The following is a 21,011-nucleotide window of genomic DNA, read 5'->3' on the forward strand; positions in this document are numbered from 1 at the left end:
GGAACCTGGAATGTAAGATCTGTGAACCTTGGGAAGCTGGAGGTAGTCAAACAGGAGATGGCAAGAATAAACATCGACATCCTGGGCATCAGTGAACTAAAATGGATGGGAATGGGTGAATTAAATTCAGACGATTATCATATCTACTATTGTGGGCAAGAATCCCGTAGAAGAAATGGAGTAGCCCTCATAGTCAACAAAAGAGTGGGAAAAGCTGTACTGGGATACAGTCTCAAAAATGATAGAATGATTTCAATACAAATCCAAGGCAGAACTTTCAACATCACATCCAAGTTTATGCACCAACTACCAATGCTGAAGAGGCTGAAATTGACCAATTCTATGAAGACTTACAACACCTTCTAGAATTGACACCAAAGAAAGATATTCTTGTCATTATAAGGGACTGGAATGCTAAAGTAGGGAGTCGAGATAAAAGGAACAACAGGTAAGTTTGGCCCTGGAGTTCAAAATGAAGCAGGGCAAAGGCTAATAGAGTTTTGTCAAGAGAATAAGCTGGTCATCACAAACACTCTTTTCCAACAACACAAGAGGCGAATCTACACATGGACATCACCAGATGGGCAATACCAAAATCAGATTGATTTTATTCTCTGCAGCCAAAGATGGAGAAGCTCTATACAGTCAGCAAAAACAAGACCTGGAGCTGATTGTGGCTCTGATCATCAGCTTCTTATAGCAAAATTCAAGCTTAAACTGAAGAAAGTAGGAAAAACCACTGGGCTAGTCAGGTATACTCTAAAACAAATCCCTTATGAATACACAGTGGAAGTGAAGAACAGATTTAAGGAACTAGATCTGATGGACAGGGTGCCTGAAGAACTTTGTATGGAGGCTTGTAACATACAGAGCCTCCATCATAGTACATGAATTATTCTGTATGTCCAACAACTGTACAGAGGCAGCAACAAAAACCATTCCAAAGAAAAGGAAATGGAAAATGGCTGTCCAATGAGGCCTTACAAATAGCAGAGAAGAGAAGGGAAACAACATGCAAGAGAGATAGAGAAAGTTTCAGAAAATTGAATGCTGACTATGGCATTTAGGCCCATGGCCCCCTCTTGTTTCACCAAACACAGAGCTCACGAAGGTATGTCAACACACCCTTTAACACTCTGCCACCAGTTGATCTCTTTATCAGCTTATATTTCCTATGAAAGATTGAGGTCCATTCAGTACTGAACCTTTAAACAGAAACAGGTTTACTGATTACAAGTTGTTTCAGGAATAATTATTAAGTACATTCTTAAAGTTACACAAAGCTGCTATTTTTTACTATAACCTCTTTTATCTTAATACAGGTCGCACTCTGACTAATCACTACTTAAACACTCTGCTTCAAACCCCCAAAACTTTCTTCTCTTCTCTGTCTCTGACTGAACACACTAGACTCTGACTCACCCCTCGCTTCTAATTTCTCTGGCTCTGCCTCCCAACAATAATAGAAAGGGAAAATAGAAAGGGAAAAACCAGAGATCTGTTCAAGATAATTGGAGATATTAAAGGAACATTTTGTGCAAAGATGGACATGATAAAGGACAAAAATGGTAGGGACCTCACAGAAGCAGAAGACATCAAGAAGAGGTGGCAAGAATACACAGAGGAATTATACCAGCAAGATCTGGATGTCCCAGACAACCCAGATAGTGTGGTTGCTGACCTTGAGCAAGATATCCTGGAAAGTGAAGTCAAGTGGGCCTTAGAAAGCTTGGCTAACAACAAGGCCAGTGTAGGTGATGGCATTCCAGTTGAACTATTTAAAATCTTAAAAGATGATGCTGTTAAGGTGCTACACTCAATATGCCAGCAAGTTTGGAAAACTCAGCAGTGGCCAGGGGACTGGAAAAAATCAGTACATCCCAATCCCAAAGAAGGGCAGTGCCAAAGAATGCTCCAACTACCATACAATTGCATTCATTTCACACGCTAACAAGGTTATGCTCAAAATCCTACAAAGTAGGCTTCAGCAGTATGTGGACCAAGAACTGATGCTTTTGAATTATGGTGCTGGAGGAGACTCTTGAGAGAGAGAACAAACCTATCCATTCTTAAGGAAATCAACCCTGAGTGCTCACTGGAAGGACAGCTCCTGAAGCTGAGGCTCCAGTACTTTGGCCATCTTATGAGAAGAGAAGACTCCCTGGAAAAGACCCTGATGTTGGGAAAGTATGAAGGCAAGAGGAGAAGGGGACCACAGAGGACGAGATGCTTGGACAGTGTCACCAAAGCGACCAACATAACTTTGACCCAACTCCGGGAGGCAGTGGAAGATGGGGGCCTGGCATAATTTGGTCCATGGGGTCATAAAGAGTAGGACATGACTTAACGACTAAACAGCAAAACAACAACATCTCTGAAATAAGTAGATACAGGATTGTACCTCAACTTTTTTTGAAAGAGCGATTAAACAGAAAGTTGCCTATGCCTTCTTTGTATCATGAGACGCAATCCAAAATGGTATGCAGGTACAATATTACTAAATACCAAACAGTGTTCTTATACAATATATTTATCAGAATTTGAGAAGCTTGGTTACTTTTTGTCTAGCAACTATGCAGTTGCTGTTTTCGTGTTACCTCTCTTTTTTGGCAGTGCTTTTGTGCCTATCAGCTGCAATAAAAAATTCAGTATGTGAAACTTTTGCTAGTACCGTATGTTCACAGACTGCATTTAATAGCCTGTTTTGTAAAATGTGGAACTATATGCTTTGTGTATTTTCCTAAAATGGGTTTTATTTATTCATAGTGAATTAAATGCCAAATCAAAAGATCTTCAAGTGAAGATTGCAGAAAATGGAGAATTGGATAGTAAGTATTGCAAATAGTTCACTTTGTTTGACTTTTTGATTTTATTTTATTTTAAAAGACAGTAATAAGGCACTGATTGTGAATTATAACAGAGTGGCGAACTAATATTTACTGATTAGGTCAGCAATAGAGATTAGTCTGATTTCACAATTTCTGGGAGGTACTAAGTAGATAGTCCCTAAAACAGCTCAGCCATATCAACCTTCAGTATTTTGGCAGAATAATATGATTTTGTAATCTTTTAATTTTTGTAATGAGTTTTTACTGTACAAAAGTTTTAAAGTCTAAATTATTTTTCACTGAAGAACTGGACCCAATCATCTTCTCTTTGGCATGGCTAGTAGTAGTCATGGAGAGAGCTTGTAAAAGTTACATGTTTGACTATAGCTTTCAAAATACTCCAGCTAGCATTGTCACTAGCTTGACTATGGGATTCTGAGAGCTGTAGTCAAAAATAATTTCCCACCTGTAGTCATGATTTTCCCATTTCATGCTGTTAGATCAACCTATTATGCTCTTGAGGGAACCTTTAATTTGGTAACCTTGACTTATCATCTGTATGATATAGGGCATTTTGTGTAGGTGAAATGCTGCTGAGAAGGAAAGGACAGAAATCTAAATTGTGAGAAAAATCAGTCTACTACTTTTGTACTTCATCCACACATACGTGGGGACATCACAAGAGCTGAATACTGTAGTATTTGTATTTGCACTCATCCTTTATTAAGTTTCTCTGTGTGTTTTGTTCTTAAAAGAGAAGGTGAAGTTAAAGCTGTAAATAAAAGTATTTGGTCAGACTCTGTTCCAGACAAATCTCCCCATGTTAAAAATTTGCAATTATTTTTTTCTAGGTAGAAACAGTAAAGAATCTTGCAGCACCTTTTTGGAGGGGAATCATACATTTTATAAACTTTAGCGCACTTTTTTTTGTTTAAATGAATATGAAGAAGTGGACTCACATCCAAGAAAGCTTGTGGCAATTAATATTTGTTAATTTTTAAGGAGCCAGAAGGCTATTTGTTTTTGCTGTAAAAGTAGATAGTCTTCTGAATATATTTTTAAAAAAATCCAAGAAACTGAAAAGAATCTGAGAATTAGAGTGTTTTTGTGAGGGTCAGGAACTTGGAAATCCTTTTTACTCTGCAAACCTTTTCCTCCTCCCTTGCTTTATTATAACATAATTATAGCTATCAATTTGAAATAACCCAGAGGCTTTGAACTAGAACTAACTCTAAAAATAACCCTTAGTATGGAGTACTCAAACTACATTGAATGCACTGCTTTTATTTTATACAGGTGGCTTCTCAGCATTTGCTACTGTACCTTTGGATTTGTTCAGGAAACAGCCTTCAGGACACAGAAGTTTTGCACTGAACAACCAGTGCAGCAGTAATAGCTCTACAGTAGGATCTGTCTTTGCAGAGGTAACTTTTTTAAAAAGTTAATAGCTAGATTTCTCTTCCCCCCCCCCACAATTTTCTCTCCCATATACATACAAACAAATCTGCACCAAACAATTTTTTCCATAAACATATATGCCAATACGAAGTAGAAGGTTTGCCATTAATGGCTGAAATCCAATTGGTGCAAGTACATAGGCATAGATGGAAGTCATGTCATCATAAACTGTGATGTTTGGTGGTCTCAGTCGTGATGATGGCAATCTGGTGGTGATTTTCTGATACTAAAAGCTCCTCCCCATCCCAAGGCTTGGGAGCCTCAAAACTAACATCACAGACTGACAACACCATCACAATTTTACAACTGCATAGTTATTCAACAGAATTTTAGCTAACTAAAGATAAATGTGTTAATTCAGCAATAGGCTAATTTTAAAGTAAGATGTAACAGTGAATGTTATTTTGAAAAGTAACTAGTGGCAGCTAACACGTTATTTTCAAAAATCAGTAAGTAATGCCTAATACATTCCTTTAAAAAAAAAAAAACTTCACTGTGTAAAGTAGGCCTGAGAGTATCACTACTGTTTCTTGTAGGATATGTACATAATTTCAGAAATAGTTGATGAGATCGTGTACAAGTTTTGTTAATGCTGACCTCTCTTTTCAGTTTTCTTGTGAAGGCCAGAAAATGGCATCCAGCAACAGATTTCTTTTGAGCTGTTCTTGTCTGAACTTTTCAATCCTAAATCTTCTCTTTCTCCAGTACACATACATAGAACCTTCAGAGTCTAGATCCTTACAAGCTTCAGCCAAGTTTCCTGTTGCAAAAGTAGAAAAAGATCGTACTGTGATGCCCTGTGGGACTGTGGTCACCACTGTCACGGCTGTGAAGGCAAAACCTTTGTTAGAAGGGAGATCATCTTTTCTACATTCAGGTAAAAAGAAGAAGAAGAAAACTCTGAATTACTCTTTATGCTTGACTCTGTTTAATGTTTGGCTCATTGAAGTTTGGTGGCTTTGCACAAGGCCAAATCCTGTGCCAGAATAATCTTGTGGTTGCTGTAACTAGCTTTAGAACTGCTTCATTGTAGCTTCAAAAATAAACACCCTGTTCATCTACCTGTGGATATATGCTTTTAAAATATTTTGATTATTAACCTGTGTGCATAGGGAAATAGTATTTCAGTATTAGTTGTATTATTAGCAAAGGAGGGAAGCTTTTATCATATTCTTTCTGTGAGAGGCATGGGGAGGGGGCAGGAATTAAAGCTGGGCTGTATTTTCTCTTCCCACTGCTCTCCTGACCTGTTCCACAAAATACCCAATCCTCTAGAGTAGATTTCTGAAGGTGCACAGAAGGCAGGAGAATTGCACCACACCTTCAGTTCCTCTGGTGGAAGGAGGTTTTTTTCTGTGGGAAAACTGCATTCTACCCACTGGGGAGCTGCTGAAGGGAGAATTTTCAAAAGGTTTAATTTCGTGTGTGTGTGTCCTTAACAATGTTTGCCAAACATTGTCTACATAAATGGGGATTTTTCTTTCATTTTGTTACAAGAGGTGCATTGTGAGCACTGGTTAGCGAATAATGAACTAAAAAGTCCTACTACATATAACCGTGACAAAAACAAATGACAGCCTGTCATCAGGATGCATGGAATCACAGAGGCTTCATCTGCATGATATGTTCTTTGCCAGGGTGTGTCTGTCAGTTCTGTTGTAGAATTGCCAGGCAAGCAAAAGGAGGGGGGGTTGTAGCATGTGGTAATTAGAGAGCCATCTGCTTCAATCTTGAGACTGTATCGAAGAATAGATATGCACCCACAGCAATGATTATATCTTTAAGTAAAATCATATTGGCAGAAACAGATTATAACTGTTACAAATTAGGATAAATAAGTTTATTTATTTATTTATTTTATTTAACTTATATGCTGCCCACACTACCCAAAGGTCTCTGGGCAGGTTACAACATTTAAAATACAATAAAAAGACAAAATAATGAAAATGCAATTAAAAATATATACTCTAAAAATTGCCATCGGACCCACAGCTGATATTATTTCAATTAAAAGCCTTCTGGAACAGGAAGGTTTTGACCTGGCGCCGAAATGTCATCAGCGTCGGCGCCAGTCGAATCTCAGTTGGGAGGGCATTCCATAGTCTGGGGGCAGCTGCCGAAAAGGCCCCTTCTCTACAAGCCTTCCCTCTTATCTCCTCAAGGGACGGCTCTTTCAAAAGGGCCCCCTGGCTAGATCTTAACTTCCGGGTAGGCTCATATGGAAGGAGGTGGTCCTTCAGGTATCGAGGGCCCAAGCCGTTTAGGGCTTTATATGTCAAAACAAGCACTTTGAATTGGGCCCAGGTAGCAACTGGTAGCCAATGTAACTTAAACAGAATTGGCTTGATATGTTCCCTAGAGGCCCCACCACTCACCAGCCACGCAGCTCGATTCTGGACCAGTTGCAGTTGCCAGACCGTCTTCAAAGGCAGCCTCACATAGAGCGCATTGCAGTAATCTATGCGAGATGTTACCAGTGCGTGTGTAACTGTCATGAGACCCTGCTCATCCAGGGAGGGTCATAGCTGGTATAATTTCCGCAGCTGAAGGAAGGCGCCTCTGGCCACCGAGTCTACCTGGGCCTCCAGTGTTAGACATGGGTCCAGGAGCAGCCCCAGGCTGCAGACCCTGCCCCTTAGGGGGAGTGTAACCCCATTCAGGGCAGGGAAATGGACCTCCAACCTGTCCCACTAACAGCACTTCCATCTTGTCTGGATTGAGTTTCAATTTATTAACCCTTATCCGGTCCATTATCAGGTCCAGACACGAGTTCAGCACAGAAAATCTGTTTCAAATCTCTTCCATTGCTTTAGTATATGAGTGGGAATGTCTGACAGGCATGATTTTAAAAATGTATGGTACAAAAAAAACACATATGTACTGTACAGTTCACTTTCAAGATAAAAGTAACAGTGTGAATTCTGCACAAGGAGCAAAAATTCTAAACAGTAATTGTCTCTTTTAATTACAATAAAATACCTGTGTAAAAAAGTGCCAAGATACCTGGTTGTAGACTTCTCAAATTTGTAGAGAATGTCTATATTCATTAACTATGAAGCAGGAACTGCAGAGACAGATCTTGAGGTGAAACGCAAATAATGTTATTTGCCGACCTATAAACCAGTGGAAGCTGATTACTGTCATGGTGGAGGGAGGAACCTGTGAATCTGTGCTGGGCTTTAGTCTGCACTAAAGTCTGATATGTCCAAGGTACCAGGGATAAGATTCAGCATTCAAGATTCTAGGAATAGGATTCAGCATCCTGGAAGTGCATACTGAAACCCAGACTGGATTCGTAATCTCCACCCTGAAATTGGACTCAGCAGTTGCCATGGATTTTGGCCTTTTCACTATGGTATCTTTCTCTATCCTCCTTCCCCACCAAAGCTACAGTATTGGGTAAAGGGTTTTGATCAGAAGAATGGTTTGGGAAGAAGGTTAAACACTCTTGTCTTGGGTGTCTTTTAGCTGCTTTTCAGCCTTTTAAAAAGCTGTCAGTGATTACTGTGCACCTTTTATGCACAATTTATAGTCTCCCTTTTTTCCTCTTACAGAACATTGATGTCTTCTTGGTGTTTATTAAGGAACATAGTTTTGAAATAGATAAATGGAAGAATAACTGAGATATTATTTCACATATTAGGTTCACCAGGGCGAAGTCCTGTTAAAATAAAGGTCATTGAAAAGGATCTGTCAGTTCAAGCAATCCACTGTCGAAATGCTTCAGTAAACAGGGCTTTATCTTCTTCAGATACAGGTAACAGTTAATTTAATTTTGTTTTGTGGTGCATAGTGTAAAATGAAGTCACCGAAAGTCTTCAGATGGCTGTACCATAATAAGCATGTGGCAAGCAAGCATTTATCTTGCTTATGGATAGCTGTTGGAAACTGTTCAGGTGGTTGCATATGTAGTGAAGGGTCTAAATATCCATGTGATGACATGTTATGAAGGGCTTGGAAAACAAAAGGAAGAAAACTTCTTTCTGCGTGTAGTAGCTTTTTCTAGTCAACATTTCTCTCCTTTATAAGGTAGTGCAAAATGTAATAGGTGGGTTGCTAAATGATGCAGAGTGATGAAATCATGGGTTTTGGGCAGGGGGGTCTGGCAAGAAAGAGGCATATGATTAATAGGTTTATTGTTTAAATTCTTTCAGTGTTTTAATGTCTGTTTTATGTCTGTTACATAGCTAGGTATCCTGAGTGCTGTGTTCTAACATGTTCTAAAGGGGAATATAAGTAGCACCCAGAGCAAATGGCAGTATTATGAACAATAATACTTAAAAACAAGATGCATTTGATTTAAATCAAATGTTCGATCACAATTTCAATCACAATTTAAATTTTAAAAATCAGGGTTTTTTGAATTTTCAGAATTTAAGAAGCAAAACATGCTGCTTATAGACCACCCCATAGCACTTAAACCACTCTCTGAGTGGTTTACAGTTTAATTATGCGGGCTACATATTGTTCCCTCCTCTAGCAAGCTGGGTACTCATGCTGGGCAGGATGGGAGGCTGACTGAACCTTGGGCTGGCTACCTGGGATTTAACCCGGGTTGTGAGCAGAGTTTTGGCTGTAGCAGTGCAGATTGAAATTGTTATTCAAATGTGAGTAGTGGCAGTATTGTAGATATGAGATATTCTCTGGCAAAAAAAAACTGCAGAGCAATGGCCCAACTAATTGAGTTAGCATAAAAGTTACTGTATTGTGATTTATATAAATACTTTGTACTTGTACTGAAATATTTAGTATATTTAGTTATGACTCTTTATTGGGTCCTGAGCTGTTGCTTGCATCTTGTCATTCTCTTAAACATATTATTTTCAGAATTACTGGTATTGAACGGCACAGATCCTGTGGCTGAGGTAGCTATTCACCAGCTAAGTGAATCTGCAAAGCAAAAACTGAAGTCTCCCAGAAAGAAAAGCACGATCATAATATCAGGGGTATCAAAGGTAAAATCAATGAACATGATCCACAGAGCACTTTTCCTTCGATGTTTTATAGATATGTTTAACATTTTTCAACTTTGTAGAATTTATAAAAAATTTTTACATTAGATCATAGCTCAGCATTTTAATTTTTTTATTTTGGTTGGAAAACATTAATTTCTTTCATTTTGATCGTTAGAAGCATCAGAAATTTCACAAAGACTGTTGCTGATGTTTTTTCCTATAAAGCAGTAAAAATTTAGAGGCTAGTCATCCATATCTGGGCTACAATCGAAATAAAAATTAGAATCTCCAATTGAGGCAGTAGGGATGATTTTTTTTTCACAAAATGTAAAGAAAAAATGCTGTATCAGCTACATTTTCAACTTTCTCAATTAAAGCTTAACTTCATGCGTCCTTGATACTTCTGCTAATCATTTTATTGGAATCTATGTCATAATGTAGAGAACTAAATGGTAGCCATGAATTTTCTAATGGTTGCTGATTGCACAGCTCTGATATTTAGATGTTGGCCAAGAGAATTAAGCAGTCAGCATTAAGATTATATTCAAACAGATCAGCTTCTGTGAAGGAAGTGATAGTTTGGCTGGGGAGAGCTTTTATAGGTGCAGCAATATGGGCAGGGATGAGACAGCTAAGTGGGAACAGATCCCAAGTGGCACTGAAAAATAAATGGGATGTGGTGGCGCTGCGGGCTAAACCACAGAAGCCTGTGCTGCAGGGCCAGAAGACCAAGCAGTCGTAAGATCGAATCCACACGATGGAGTGAGCACCCGTCGCTTGTCCCAGCTCCCGCCAACCTAGCGGTTCGAAAGCATGCAAATGCAAGTAGATAAATAGGGACCACCTCAGTGGGAAGGTAACAGTGTTCCATGTCTAAGTCGCACTGGCCATGTGACCACGGAAGATTGTCTTCGGACAAACACTGGCTCTATGGCTTGGAAACGGGGATGAGCACCACCCTCTAGAGTCGAACACAACTGGACAAAAATTGTCAAGGGGAACCTTTAACTTACAAAGAACCCCAGACCATCTTTGCAGTGATGGGCTCAGTGGGGTGAAGAAAAAGAAATGATTATAGGACCCATGAAAGGAAACAAATATTTGAGGAAGGAAAGGACAAATAGAAAAAAGAAGAGATGTGGGGAAACCCTAGTGGGCTCAAGGCTGAGGACTAGTAGAAGTTTGGGTTCCTGTTGGAGTTCGTAAGGGAGAGTAACTAGCAGATTGAAGGTCAGGACATGAGCTAATATGACGAATGCTGCAGGCATGGAGGTGAAGGAAGGAGCCAAGCAGGAAGTACAACTGGAGCAAAAGCTCAGATAGGCTTTAGGACAGGAGGCATCATGTGCTGTCAGTAGGAAAGGACAGGCAAGGGATCAAAGCTCCAAGAGCTCTGGGTTTTTTGTTATGGTTATCTGTTGTCTTGTAGCAATACTATAAGACAACACTATAAAGCCACCCACCACCACCCCCTACCGCCCCCTTCTTCTCCCTACCTTAGCCCCCACCCTACCCCATTACCTTAATCGCCGCTGCTGAGGTCATCTGACCTCCCAGCCACAGCATGTAAAAAGGGAGATTGGCTGCTCTTTGCAAAGATGGCAGCTGCAGCTTCATTTAGGGTAGGGAAGCTGAAGTTGCCATCTTTGCAAAGGGCAGCCTGGATTCCCTTTAAAACCCCACATACACACACACACAAATCGACGAATATCTTTGTTATTCATCGCTTCATGGGGGCAACTTTGTGCTTCATGAGTCATCAACTTTTGACAACTCACGAAGCAGGACAACTCGCCAAAATGCTGAGTCGTCCCCATATTTACTTCTGAATTTTACATTCACATTTTGCAATCTGTGGCTATTCCTATTATTTCAGCCCATTGACGAAAGAGTATAACACTTGTGCTTCTCAAACACCCTAAGAAAACAGGGAAACCCACATCCATAATGAAGAAAAACAAAAAAATGTGACGGGGAATCTTCTGTTTAAAAGAGAGAAGGATGTAAAGCCTTGCAAGAGTCTGGGCATAAGTAGTTCTTCCTAGCCATTATTCTTAACTACGTAAATCTTAGATGTCTGAACCTGTTTTCATTGTTCCAGACTAATTTATCTCAGGATAGTGAAGCTGCGCTTATGATGGACTATGCAGCAGCCATGGATGGCTCAAGGAAACAAGCTGATGCTTCCAGTGTGGAAGGCAATCTCACACAGTCCCCTTCTGATGAAAATGTTTTACTGTCTGCATCCCAAACACTACCTGTCCACGAAGACCCCCAGGAAAACAGCCATGATGCTTGGACCTTAGATGACACTAGCCAGCAATGGGACAGCAGTGTGCTGCTGGACCAAGACTGTGATAAAATGTCTGGGAGCTCCGTGAGCATCTCGGAATCTGGAGCTGTGAAGAAATCCAAAGGTATAGTATATTGCTTTTCAGCTTTTGCATATAAGAATATGACTACACTTGATTTGATTCACAGCCAATATTTCATTTGAAATCGGTCAGTACTCATACAGAGGCTGCAGACTGATTCAGGGGTTCATCATCCATACTGAATGCCATGTGATTTGCATTTCAGACCAAATCCCCCTTCCTTCCTTACCATCCTCCCTCCCTCTGGTCTTGCCTCTTGTCAATCCTTTTATGGGGAATAAATACAGGAAATAATTATGAGACCTAGTGATTAGCCGCCTAGAGTGGTCGTATTGACCAGATAGGCGAGGTACAAATAGAATAAATAAATAAATACGGTGATCTAGCACTAATATCATAGATGTGAGAAATTAAAAAATTCACAGGACAATCAGTCCTCTTGTCATCCCAAACTGCTTACGTCACTAAAACACCACCTACAGACAGGCCCCTCCATCTGTCTGTAGGTGGTGTTTTAGTGGTGTAAGCAGTTTGGGCATGACAGGAGCCTACCACAATTAATCACATGGGGGGAGGGGGAAATGCAGAAATGGACCAGTAGGCACTGAAGCTATTAGTGAGATATATGTTCCCTGCAACTGGTCCTTGTTATGAAATGTCTTGCTGATTTCAAGAACAAATCTAAAGAAAAGCATCAGAGCTGTGTTCTGTTAAGTTTTTAAATGAGAGAGTAAAGAACATTATTAGTTCTTTTATAATGTTTAAACCATTGGGGCCACTTGTTCACTTTGGAGACCACTTGTTTAACTTTGGAGAGTGTAGGTGTAGGCCTCATGTTTCTAAACAGGCATCTGGGAAAGATGTACTAATTGAGAGCTCCTCTCACTAGAACAAAGGACTCTTGCTATATTTAAGTTGTTTCTTCCTCCCCAGATTACTCAATGTTTTGCTTGTTTGAGGTGGGTAACTTTTTGCATGAAAGTTATCCTTGCGTGAAGCACATTTAATCTGTTATCTCGGTTTCAGATCTTTTAAATACATGTACTGTTGTCTGATTCTGTTCTGATGAGAAACAAGTGCATGTTGTATTTCATTGAACCGCCTGAGTAGACTTAGGAAAACATCTCAAGCTTCAGCCCCTCTTCCTCATTATTTCGAGAAGCATTTTACAAGATGAAGCACTATAAGAGCTAAATCCAATTCTTAGTTCCAACTATAGGAAAACTGTTGAATTGGTGGGACTTTTCTAAGTACAATACTTGTACAAACCCTGGGGATTTAGTAGGTCTGCTCAGGCTGGCTTAACAGATGGATTGGGCTTTTAAGTGTTCAAACAGCTATATAAATACTTACTATTGGTAGTACATATATAAAATGCTCATGTTAACATTTTAAAAAATAAATACTGATTGCCTTCAAATATTTTTTGCTGAATAATTGAAAATGAAAATCTTTCACATCCTCACTGTTGTAGGTGGAATACTGAAAAAGAGTGCAAAGTTATTTTTCCTTCGACGGCACCATCAAAAAGACCCAGGAATGAGCCAATCACATAATGACCTCACCTACTTACAGCAACCTACATCTGATGGAACTCAAAGAAAGGGGGGGACCTTAACGCGCATTCTGAACAAGAAAATTATCTTTAAAAGCAAGAGCAAGAGCAAGCTCAACGGCACACCTGTCGAACCATATGCATAAAACTGTATGCCAAATTAAATGACCTGCACATGTTCAGTTGTTTACAGAAACATAAGACAGTAATGTGCTTAATGAGAGTCGCTAATGCTGTGGTGTATTGAAGAGACTGGATAAAAGAGCAAGGAGATGAAATTGGTGGAAGGATTACAGCAAGCTTAAATTGCCAAGAAAAAGACTTCAGTTCTGTCCCAACAACAAACAAAAACAAAAGTATTCTGGCACTGTTGACAGGCATTAACCCTGTTCAGACTTTCTAAGAAATGTGCTGATTTATTTCAGGAGGCCTTGGTCTACAAAACATTACTCAAAAATCAGGTTTAAAATATTTTTTAATATGGAGTGAATAAAAGACCACCAAGGAGCTATACAGTGAACAACTGTCTGCATGAATGTATAATAGATGCATATAATGATTGCATTTTAAGAATATCATTATATGGTGAAGCTTAGCAACACACAATTTTTAAAAGGTGCTGAGCTGAAGGGGAACACAGCTGGGCAAAACAGGAAATCCTAATCCAGGTGATCTGAACTTGGAAATTGGCAATCCTGTGCATGTTTGCTAAGAAGTAATTCCTGCTGTGTAGAGTGGGGCTTACCCCTGGTAAGAGTGCACAAGACTGCAGGCTTAGAATATTTCTGGAGATGGAATTGACACAATGAATGGGTCATCCTGATGTAATAATTCTTCAATGTATAAATTAGATCTGCTTTTAGTAGATAGTAGCCATACAGATTGGTCACTTATCAGATTACTTATAAATCTAATTTTATACAGTACTTAGTGCATGTATCACAATGAACCCCCTGTTTGTTATGAGTTGACAGGCCCTTAAGAAATCCATGATCTAATTCCATGAGTACTCAACTTTGCCAATGCTGTTAACATACCTTCGGAAGCCTACAATATGTTAGACAAAGGTGCTCTGTCACAGCAGAACAAAGGATAACATACATAAAGCATGTGTAGTCTCTCAGATCTCCTCTCCCCCCCCCCCCCCCCGTGTTCCATTTTGCAATGAAATGAGTTAAGGGATGTGTGTATTTAAGTTCTAAAGTTACTCCTTCTTGAAATTCCAAGAAGGGGAAAATGATGCTCACTGTTACCTTGCTATCAGGTAATGAGAACAAACATACATATCTCTTTAATTTACATATTATTATATATGCATTCTTTATTGAAGTTCAAAGCTTATGTATCTGACTTCATTGGGGACATGCTTTGAAATATGTGGCTTGGTTGTGGAATACAGAATCAAGCTTTCTCAGTTATTCAGGTGACTCTTGGTACCAATACTATTACTGCATTTTTTTTATCAGTAAAGGAAGAAATGTTATGGACAGAAATCATGATGCTCCAGGAATTTTTAATATAAGCGACATTGATGGTATTTGTGAACATAGCCTTATAAAGCCTCGTATGCAAATGAAGGCTGTTGAAATGAAGCAAGCATTTGCAGTGCATACAGCAGATTCTAGCTTCTGTTACGAATGTCAGTTGTAGATTGATTGCTGGAGAGTTAACAGACATATGAAATGGTTCTTTTTATAATAAGCATTATGATTGGGATCCTAGACCTATTTCTTTGGAGAAAAGACTTGTCATCAGCAGACCAGCTTCCATGTTGATCACGGCTAGGGGGACTTGTAAGGTTCAAGATATTGTTGGATTGAAACTGCCTTCATCCCTAATCAGTGGAGGCAAGAGGTGAGAAGTTAACAGTCAAACAATATCTAAAAGGCTACACACTCCCCATCCCTAATACAAATAGATTTAGGACTGGGTTGCAAGAGTGGTATATTGTGAATTATCTTTTATTGTATAGCTTGATGGCGCATATGTGGGTTGAGATGCTAAACTAAAAAGAAAAGCAATTGCTGCTCTGTCTCTTACAAATACTTGATATTTAAAAACTATTTGAAAGTCTTAATGCTGTGTTATTGGATTTTAAAGGAAAAAAAAGATACCAAAGGTATACCGTGTGGTTTGTATGTCTTTTTAAAATTGACTTAATGCAACAACATGACACTGAGACAGAAATTATAATAACAATGTCTATTTCCAAAGCAAGAAAGCTTATAAGGCATAGGTTATTTTACAACAGCTAAAATAGCTAAAGTTATACTTTTTTGACCCAGAGTTGCAAGTCATCAGAAACATCTGGTCACATTGCTTTGAAAGAAAAAGGTATTTTCAACAAGTACTATACATTTCAGGATCTTCTAAGCAAGGGTGGGTTTGCAGAGGCTTCAGGAAATTGCACCAAATTTCAGTTGGCAATACACAGGGCACTTTACACAAAATGTAGAAATACTATTTGTATTACCTATTTTCAGATGTAAAGAATACCATCTGGTGCTTTGTTTCCTCTTTCCTGTCAAAAAACTTGGCTACATAATTGTTTCCAACACACAAACTATATAACTATTAATTAGTAGTCATTATTAAGTGCATAGTTTGCAGGGAATCCAAATGTTCTTCCAGGTTGTTTATATGGCAAGACAATTCCTTTTTTCCCCCCTTCATTCAAATGGCTCAAGGTTGACTCAGCCTTCTATCCTTCCGAGGTTGGTAAAATGAGTACCCAGCTTGCTGGGGCGGGGGCAATGTGTAGCCTGTATAATTAAAATTGTAAACCGCCCGGAGAGTGCTTGTAGCGCTATGGGGCGGTATATAAGTCCCCCCCCCAAAAAAAAGCAAGCTGCTGCTTTTAACTCTGTTCCTAGTCAATGCTTCCCTTGCTTCATGGTATTTGTGTAGAGCATGGCTGTCACATAGAACACTGTTCAGAAGTGTTTATGCTAACTTCATAATTTTTTTAATAGTAAACCATTTTGTGTATTTGTGCAAAGTCTTCTAAGTAAAGCTAGTGAATATGCTGTATCCTGCTTTTGATCCACAACAGCTCTTAGCAATAAGATAGAATGAAGTTGTATGCTACCACATTCTTTTTACTGTAGCCCCACAAGGGAGCTGCAAGACCATGCAGGAATACAAAGGAGTACAGTGGTGCCTCGCAAGATGAATTTAATTCGTTCCGTGGTTGTTGTCTTGTGAAAAATTCATCTTGCGAAATGCATTTTCCCATAGGAATGCATTGAAAGCTAATTAACGCATTCCTATGGGCAAAAAAAGTCAGAACAAAGTCAAATTTGGTTTACAAAGGGTTTATTAAGAGCTCTTTAAAGCCATACATATTGTGCAGATGATTTTAAAAAATTTCAATAAATAAACTTTAACTTTTTAAACATCATAGAAAAAAATTTAAAAATCAGCAAACATGAGGCAGGAACAAAAAAAAAAAACCCAGCCATTCGTCTTGCGAAGCACGGCCATAGGAACATTTGTCTTGCGAGTCATCAACCCCATTGCCAAAACCATTTGTCTTGCGAGTTTTTTGTCTTGCGAGGCACCACTGTATGTGATCCCAGCTTATTTTGAAAGATTGAATGGATAAACTGTACGAGGTATGATACAGTTGCAAAGCAGAATCCCAGAACCAAATTATGTTGATTTTGGTGGGAAGCCAACTAGCTGGTGTGGTCCCAGGTGAAGGCCGAAATCCTATTACTGGTGAGTACATTTTATTAAACTTAATGGTACTTCTCAGCTAAAATACACAGGACTATATCATTAGTCTTACCCGTAAACTAGATCCAGTATGAGGTTAGCAGAAGAAATGCAGAAGTACTGCTTGAAATCATGTTGGCTAACATACATTAGAAAGCTACATGTACTAGAGTCAGGGAGGATTTAATAAGTCAGTTCTATAAGTTCCACTGATTCAAATTGGCCTACTCTAGTTGTGAACCCTAACCCAAGACCAAAGTACTGTAAGTCCTAATGAGAATATGCCTGTTGTAATAGGATTTCAGCTACTGTGCTGCATCGGTAATAGAAGAATAATTAGCACAATGAATCCTAATGAAACTTATAATTATGTTTGAAATTGGGCAACAGCTTGTGCAATAACTAAGGAAAATGTTTACACAAGGGGTTTTGGAAGCATATTTGGCACTTGTACAAAATTAAAAACTGTGTTTGCACAAGTGGTAGATGCTTTGTCCAGAACTCTGAATGCAAGTCTACATCTTATAAGAATTATAAAAAATGTGTACATTTAATGTTATCATTTATTTATATATTTGTACATATAAAATAACAAAGAACAGACTGTGGCACCAGGCTCATTAAATCACATCATGAATGTAAAAAAGCAAACAAACCCAAAATTCTTAAAGCAAGCAGGAGAACTTTTGTATTGAGTGATACCATGCTAAGACTGGTTTAAAAAACACTAATTCAGTGTGCAGCAATTCTATAAGGAGAGAGCAGCTTTCCTGCGTCTCTTGAAATAGGAGCAAAACAAGCAATGTCAGTGGAAAGATTCAGAATGTGAAATAGGCATGTAGCAGTTTCTTAGTACTGTACATTGGAAGTAAATAGAAAATACATTATTCCTTCTGCGCGTTGTTGTGTCTGGCCAGTAACCTACTCAAACCTCCTGATGTCTGTAGGTGTAAAAAAAAAAATAGAAGTTCTCAATGGCCACCGTCTGACCTTGTGAGTCACAGACTGGTTGCACAGGGTCAGATTATGGTGCAGAAGAAGGCTGGCCGCCATCTGGGGTCTTGCCTGGACACGCAGGTATCCAACCAAGTAGCGGTTTTGCAGCTCCAGCGCCTAAAACGCCCCGCCGGACCTTGCCAGCGATCGGCAGCGACGGGGTCCGTCGTCCACCCTCCTTTGTTAGAGGTGCAGCTGGCACGTTCAGCTCCGGCTCGGCAGCCTCCGCCGAGGCACCTGGGTTTCCCGTGAGCCTAAACGAACGTAGCTTTCGATGCTTTGCAGCCCAGTTTTCTTCCTCCCAGCCCGAGTTACGAGGGTGACTGACCCGGCCCACCTCCCTACTTCTCCCTCCCTCGGGCGCAGAACGCGCTCTGTCTCTACCCCCCCCCCCCCGTGCGTCCGAAGCCAGCCCCTGCCGCCACCACCCCGTTTCCTCCCAGCCTCGAACTACGATTCCCAGGGTGCTTCGCCAAACCCACGAGCCAGTTTCCGGTGTCGCGTGGTTTCCGGCTCGGATCGGAACCCGGAGCCCGGATTCGATCCGGGGGCGAGCATTCCAAAAAAGCAGGTAATGCCAATCCCCGTCTTACCGCGCGCCGCCCCTTCGGTCCCAGCAGCTTGCCTGGGCGCCAAACGCGGGACCCTCCGCCCGCCTTCGGGGGCTCCCCTCGGGGCCCGTCCCGTCCCGCGGCTCCGCCGTCGCCGCCTCTTTTTCCCCCTCCCCTCCGTCTCGCTCGCCTCCTCCACGCCGCCTGTTCTTTGTTACAGGCGGGAGCCGCCGCCGCCGCCGGCCGCGCGTGCCGTGGACGGGGGGGGGGGGGCGAGGCGGGTCCGAGGCAAAACCCGGCGGAGCCACTCCCGGATCCCCGGCCGACGGCCGCCTCGGGTTTGCCTGTCGCCGCCACCGCCGCCGTCCTGAGCTGGTCGAGCCTCCCTCCATTTCTTTTGCTTCCCTTGCCAGGCTAGGCTTGGGAGTGGCCGCGACGGTTCTTTTGTTTGGCAGTCGGGGCGGGGGGTGGTGGTTGCGTGTGAGAAGGCGTGAAAGAAGAGAGGGAAGCTGCGAGAGCCGCCCTGGCAAGAAGCCCTGGCAGGCCGCCTGCCTTGGTGGGTCGCCCCCTTCTCTGGGCGAGTGACAGCCGTGGGCTTTCGGCCCCGCCGAGGAGAGGGCAAAGTCCCCTGGGGGGGGGGAAGAGGGCAACCGAGCTCCGCGTCTGCCTCAGGAGGGGCTGCCTCTGGAGCGGCCCGTGGCGAGGGTGCCTGCTTTCGCCCCCCCCCCCCCAAGGATCTGGGGCCGCGGGAGGGACTCCTCTAGAGGGAGAGGGGCCAGTTAGTGGCCTTTGGCCCAAGAAGGGCCCGGGCCCTTCCACTTTTTCGTGCCACACACAATGTCACTCCCCTCAGAAAGCCAGTGGGCGCAGTGGATCCCTCCCTCCTGTTTCTTTAAGCACTTTAATTCGGCATCGGTCAAAATAAACAGTTCATGCACAAGGAGAATTCATTAAAAGAATTTTGGAAAAACTGCACGCGACCATTTTTCTTAACCTATTTTTTCATTCACCGTGATTGGAGACAAGGAGCTGTGCCCATCAACACCTTGGACGGTGGAGGGCAGTCTAGGATGTTGTAATATAGCTTGGCAATTAAGTATACATTTGAATTATCTGTTCATTTGTTCACTAGTGATACATTTGAATTATTTGTTGCAGTTTCTAGTGATACATTTATTTTTCAGTAAATATTGGTGAAATGTTTCTCTGGTGTCGAGACACTGAAGCAGACATTAGTTAGTTACTTGGATGTTTAAGGTGCAGTTCAAACTGCAGTCCTCTGCCTGTTTACTTGGAAGTAAAGCCCAATTCAGAGGATCTTAGTTCTCTGTACATATGAGATCACACTTATTCTCATTGATTGCAGTGTTTGAAAATAAATGCAGGTATGATGTGAAAATTATAAACTGAACTAGTTTTGAAAAGAGATGCTTCTAAAGTTACTGTGGATGTTTTCTGAGCTTGTGCAAAAATTGGCAAAAATATCAATAATTATGCTCCGTTATGTGTTACTTGTAAGAATCAGTTACAGGACAGAACCACTGTTAAATGTAACACTGAAATATGACAGGGGATTTGTACTTCCCCCCCCCCCAGCTGGTGGATTTTGTTATTTTTGTTCTCATTAATTCATGTTTGCCTTCTGTCTTTTGACCCACTCACATTTGATGCCAAGAAAAAATGGGTATTGTCCTAAAACATTTACATCCACGTATATATGTGTATCTGCTCAGAAGTAAGCCACACTGAATTCAATGGTTGTTTTCCAGCCCTAACTTTTTCCTTATACAGAGTGGCAGCCTATTTCTGATGTTAATTTGATACATTCTACCTAGTCATGATACAGTATATGTAAAATATTTACCTTATTCTTTAATATTTTATGTTCAAGGGGCATTACAGATATTTACTAATGGAAACTATTTCTGCAAGAGGCATATATAATATACAGCCTGTGAGACTGAGCTGCTAGTGGTCCATATAAAAGTACTCCCCCAAGTCTCTTACAGACTACAGTATAGGACTTAAAATCTGTTGCGAGGTCCAGCTCCTCAAACTTGTTGAATAAATGGGCATTACATAATTGTTGAGTTACCATTCATTATTTGGTTTTACTCTTCTAGTCACAAACAATTAAATTTAGCCAAAGCTAAACAAAAACAAAAAATAAAATAATTGTTAAAAGAATGTTGTTACATGACAGGATTGTACCAGAAATTGTAGGTTACTGCTCAAATACTCTAATATGGAGCATGAATTATTTCTATTGAAGAAGTTTATTTAAAAAACACCTCTTAGTAGAGTAAATAAAACAGGTTTTTTGTCTCTGTGCTAGTTATGAATGTATATTTTTGGCAAAACATAACAAAGTTTTGCGATCGGTGATGTCCTCTTTGTTCTGTGTCAAGGGTTTATATTTTCCTCATCTCCAGTCAAATCAGGCTAACATCTGAAGATGAATATAGTCAAACATCTGCATTTATTACATCTGCTTCCTTTTCTGTTTTACCTAAACCATGATGGACTAATTTACAAATTTGGTTCAAGTTATGACCTACGTTTACAGGATTAGTGCC

The 21,011-nt window shown here is 40.6% G+C and overlaps 2 protein-coding genes across 6 annotated transcripts in view; both read left to right on the plus strand.

Annotated features, from left to right (window-relative positions):
• C2CD2 (C2 calcium dependent domain containing 2) overlaps window positions 1-15,293 on the plus strand; it is a 40,055-nt gene extending 24,762 nt beyond the window's left edge. For both annotated transcript variants that reach the window (XM_072994167.2, XM_072994168.2), the window contains 7 exons: window positions 2,767-2,828; window positions 4,125-4,252; window positions 4,992-5,163; window positions 7,930-8,043; window positions 9,114-9,241; window positions 11,343-11,658; window positions 13,091-15,293. In XM_072994167.2, coding sequence (XP_072850268.2) covers window positions 2,767-2,828; window positions 4,125-4,252; window positions 4,992-5,163; window positions 7,930-8,043; window positions 9,114-9,241; window positions 11,343-11,658; window positions 13,091-13,317 — 1,147 coding nt within the window. In that variant the 3' untranslated portion in view covers window positions 13,318-15,293. The remainder of the gene's footprint in view (window positions 1-2,766; window positions 2,829-4,124; window positions 4,253-4,991; window positions 5,164-7,929; window positions 8,044-9,113; window positions 9,242-11,342; window positions 11,659-13,090) is intronic.
• Window positions 15,294-18,338: 3,045 nt separating this feature from the next.
• The window catches only part of PRDM15 (PR/SET domain 15), a 47,073-nt gene continuing 44,400 nt past the window's right edge, over window positions 18,339-21,011 (plus strand). For all 4 annotated transcript variants that reach the window (XM_072994164.2, XM_078390527.1, XM_072994166.2 and 1 more), the window contains exon 1: window positions 18,339-18,455. The gene's annotated coding sequence lies outside the window, so the exon portion shown is untranslated. The remainder of the gene's footprint in view (window positions 18,456-21,011) is intronic.

This window comes from Pogona vitticeps, chromosome 3, assembly GCF_051106095.1.
Source record: "Pogona vitticeps strain Pit_001003342236 chromosome 3, PviZW2.1, whole genome shotgun sequence".
NCBI classification, from domain to species: domain Eukaryota; kingdom Metazoa; phylum Chordata; class Lepidosauria; order Squamata; family Agamidae; genus Pogona; species Pogona vitticeps.